The sequence below is a fragment of the Sebastes fasciatus genome, unplaced genomic scaffold, assembly GCF_043250625.1.
Source record: "Sebastes fasciatus isolate fSebFas1 unplaced genomic scaffold, fSebFas1.pri Scaffold_35, whole genome shotgun sequence".
Classification (NCBI taxonomy): domain Eukaryota; kingdom Metazoa; phylum Chordata; class Actinopteri; order Perciformes; family Sebastidae; genus Sebastes; species Sebastes fasciatus.
The window spans coordinates 82,501-87,500 of NW_027428202.1; the positions used below are offsets into that span (position 1 = coordinate 82,501).

The window sequence follows — 5,000 nt, forward strand, 5'->3', positions numbered from 1 at the left end:
AATAACAGTGATTGTACTGATAGAACTACAGACGGATCAATAACATTGATTGTACTGATAGAACTACAGACGGATCAATAACAGTGATTGTACTGATAGAACTACAGACGCATCAATAACAGTGATTGTATTGATAAGAATACAGACGGATCAATAACAGTGATTGTACTGATAGAACTACAGACGGATCAATAACAGTGATTGTACTGATAGAACTACAGACGGATCAATAACAGTGATTGTACTGATAGAACTACAGACGGATCAATAACAGTGATTGTACTGATAGAACTACAGACGGATCAATAACAGTGATTGTACTGATAGAACTACAGACGGATCAATAACAGTGATTGTACTGATAGAACTACAGACGGATCAATAACAGTGATTGTACTGATAGAACTACAGACGGATCAATAACAGTGATTGTACTGATAGAACTACAGACGGATCAATAACAGTGATTGTACTGATAGAACTACAGACGGATCAATAACAGTGATTTTATTGATAGAACTACAGACGGATCAATAACAGTGATTGTATTGATAGAACTACAGACGGATCAATAACAGTGATTGTATTGATAGAACTACAGACGGATCAATAACAGTGATTGTACTGATAGAACTACAGACGGATCAATAACAGTGATTGTATTGATAGAACTACAGACGGATCAATAACAGTGATTGTATTGATAGAACTACAGACGGATCAATAACAGTGATTGTATTGATAGAACTACAGACGGATCAATAACAGTGATTGTACTGATAGAACTACAGACGGATCAATAACATTGATTGTACTGATAGAACTACAGACGGATCAATAACAGTGATTGTACTGATAGAACTACAGACGGATCAATAACAGTGATTGTACTGATAGAACTACAGACGGATCAATAACAGTGATTGTACTGATAGAACTACAGACGGATCAATAACAGTGATTGTACTGATAGAACTACAGACGGATCAATAACATTGATTGTACTGATAGAACTACAGACGGATCAATAACAGTGATTGTACTGATAGAACTACAGACGCATCAATAACAGTGATTGTACTGATAGAACTACAGACGCATCAATAACAGTGATTGTACTGATAGAACTACAGACGCATCAATAACAGTGATTGTATTGATAAGAATACAGACGGATCAATAACAGTGATTGTACTGATAGAACTACAGACGGATCAATAACAGTGATTGTACTGATAGAACTACAGACGGATCAATAACAGTGATTGTACTGATAGAACTACAGACGGATCAATAACATTGATTGTACTGATAGAACTACAGACGGATCAATAACAGTGATTGTACTGATAGAACTACAGACGCATCAATAACAGTGATTGTACTGATAGAACTACAGACGCATCAATAACAGTGATTGTACTGATAGAACTACAGACGCATCAATAACAGTGATTGTATTGATAAGAATACAGACGGATCAATAACAGTGATTGTACTGATAGAACTACAGACGGATCAATAACAGTGATTGTACTGATAGAACTACAGACGGATCAATAACAGTGATTGTACTGATAGAACTACAGACGGATCAATAACAGTGATTGTACTGATAGAACTACAGACGGATCAATAACAGTGATTGTACTGATAGAACTACAGGCGGATCAATAACAGTGATTGTATTGATAGAGTGACGTACGGTGATCGCGGCGGTGGGGTGTGTGTATCCGTCCAGGTGGGCGTGGCTCAGATCCGTGCTGCGTCCGTGGGTCATGTGACCGGGGCTGGGTTCGGCAGGCGGAGTCTCATCGTCTTGGTAACGATACTTCTGCAGAGACACACATAACATTAGCTGTTAGCGTTAGCTGCTAGCATTAGCACTATAGAAGATGCATGTTAGCATGTTAGCATCTTTCAGGACATCGTGCTGAAAGGGCTGATACCATTATGTCCACTGTTCCCAGTATACTGATACCAGTAAATATTGGACCAAACCAGGACTAAGACACCAGTAAATATTGAACCAAACCAGGGCTAAGACACCAGTAAATATTGGACCAAACCAGGGCTAAGACAACAGTAGATATTGGACCAAACCAGGGCTAAGACACCAGTTAATATTGGACCAAACCAGGGCTAAGACACCAGTAAATATTGGACCAAACCAGGGCTAAGACACCAGTAAATATTGGACCAAACCAGGGCTAAGACACCAGTAAATATTGGACCAAACCAGGACTAAGACACCAGTAAATATTGAACCAAACCAGGGCTAAGACACCAGTAAATATTGGACCAAACCAGGGCTAAGACAACAGTAGATATTGGACCAAACCAGGGCTAAGACACCAGTAAATATTGGACCAAACCAGGGCTAAGACACCAGTAAATATTGGACCAAACCAGGGCTAAGACACCAGTAAATATTGGACCAAACCAGGGCTAAGACAACAGTAGATATTGGACCAAACCAGGGCTAAGACACCAGTTAATATTGGACCAAACCAGGGCTAAGACACCAGTAAATATTGGACCAAACCAGGGCTAATACACCAGTAAATATTGGACCAAACCAGGGCTAAGACACCAGTAAATATTGGACCAAACCAGGACTAAGACACCAGTAAATATTGAACCAAACCAGGGCTAAGACACCAGTAAATATTGGACCAAACCAGGGCTAAGACAACAGTAGATATTGGACCAAACCAGGGCTAAGACACCAGTAAATATTGGACCAAACCAGGGCTAAGACACCAGTAAATATTGGACAAAACCAGGGCTAAGACACCAGTAAATATTGGACCAAACCAGGGCTAAGACAACAGTAGATATTGGACCAAACCAGGGCTAAGACACCAGTTAATATTGGACCAAACCAGGGCTAAGACACCAGTAAATATTGGACCAAACCAGGGCTAAGACACCAGTAAATATTGGACCAAACCAGGGCTAAAACACCAGTAAATATTGGACCAAACCAGGGCTAAGACAACAGTAAATATTGGACCAAACCAGGGCTAAGACACCAGTAAATATTGGATCAAACCAGGGCTAAGACACAAGTAAATATTGGACCAAGCCAGGGCTAAGACACCAGTAAATATTGGACCAAACCAGGGCTAAGACACCAGTAAATATTGAACCAAACCAAGGCTAAGACACCAGTAAATATTGGACCAAGCCAGGGCTAAGACACCAGTAAATATTGGACCAAACCAGGGCTAAAACACCAGTAAATATTGGACCAAACCAGGGCTAAGACACCAGTAAATATTGAACCAAACCAGGGCTAAAACACCAGTAAATATTGGACCAAACCAGGGCTAAGACAACAGTAGATATTGGACCAAACCAGGGCTAAAACACCAGTAAATATTGGACCAAACCAGGGCTAAGACACCAGTAAATATTGAACCAAACCAAGGCTAAGACACCAGTAAATATTGGACCAAGCCAGGGCTAAGACACCAGTAAATATTGGACCAAACCAGGGCTAAGACACCAGTAAATATTGGACCAAACCAGGGCTAAGACAACAGTAAATATTGGACCAAACCAGGGCTAAGACACCAGTAAATATTGGACCAAACCAGGGCTAAGACACAAGTAAATATTGGACCAAACCAGGGATAAGACACCAGTAAATATTGGACCAAACCAGGGCTAAGACAACAGTAGATATTGGACCAAACCAGGGCTAAGACACCAGTAAATATTGGACCAAACCAGGGCTAAGACACCAGTAAATATTGGACCAAACCAGGGCTAAGACACCAGTAAATATTGGACCAAACCAGGGCTAAGACAACAGTAGATATTGGACCAAACCAGGGCTAAGACACCAGTAGATATTGGACCAAACCAGGGCTAAGACACCAGTAAATATTGGACCAAACAAGGGCTAAGACAACAGTAGATATTGGACCAAACCAGGGCTAAGACACCAGTAAATATTGGACCAAACCAGGGCTAAGACACCAGTAAATATTGGACCAAACCAGGGCTAAGACAACAGTAGATATTAGACCAAACCAGGGCTAAGACACCAGTAAATATTGGACCAAACCAGGGCTAAGACACCAGTAGATATTGGACCAAACCAGGGCTAAAACACCAGTAAATATTGGACCAAACCAGGACTAAGACACCAGTAAATATTGGACCAAGCCAGGGCTAAGACAACAGTAGATATTGGACCAAACCAGGGCTAAGACAACAGTAGATATTGGACCAAACCAGGGCTAAGACACCAGTAGATATTGGACCAAACCAGGGCTAAGACACCAGTAAATATTGGACCAAACCAGGGCTAAGACACCAGTAGATATTGGACCAAACCAGGGCTAAGACACCAGTAAATATTGGACCAAACCAGGGCTAAGACACCAGTAGATATTGGACCAAACCAGGGCTAAGACACCAGTAAATATTGGACCAAACCAGGGCTAAGACACCAGTAGATATTGGACCAAACCAGGGCTAAGACACCAGTAAATATTGGACCAAACCAGGGCTAAGACACCAGTAGATATTGGACCAAACCAGGGCTAAGACACCAGTAAATATTGGACCAAACCAGGGCTAAGACAACAGTAGATATTAAACCAAACCAGGGCTAAGACACCAGTAAATATTGGACCAAACCAGGGCTAAGACACCAGTAGATATTGGACCAAACCAGGGCTAAAACACCAGTAAATATTGGACCAAACCAGGACTAAGACACCAGTAAATATTGGACCAAGCCAGGGCTAAGACACCAGTAAATATTGGACCAAACCAGGGCTAAGACACCAGTAAATATTGGACCAAACCAGGGCTAAGACAACAGTAGATATTGGACCAAACCAGGGCTAAGACACCAGTAAATATTGGACCAAACCAGGGCTAAGACACCAGTAAATATTGGACCAAACCAGGGCTAAGACACCAGTAAATATTGGACCAAACCAGGGCTAAGACAACAGTAGATATTGGACCAAACCAGGGCT

General features: G+C 41.4%; 1 protein-coding gene across 2 annotated transcripts in view; it reads right to left on the reverse strand.

Annotated features, from left to right (window-relative positions):
* Window positions 1–5,000, reverse strand: part of LOC141763741 (disks large homolog 4-like) — a 73,115-nt gene that overhangs the window by 55,706 nt on the left and 12,409 nt on the right. For both annotated transcript variants that reach the window (XM_074628448.1, XM_074628449.1), the window contains one exon: window positions 1,706–1,834. In XM_074628448.1, coding sequence (XP_074484549.1) covers window positions 1,706–1,834 — 129 coding nt within the window. The remainder of the gene's footprint in view (window positions 1–1,705; window positions 1,835–5,000) is intronic.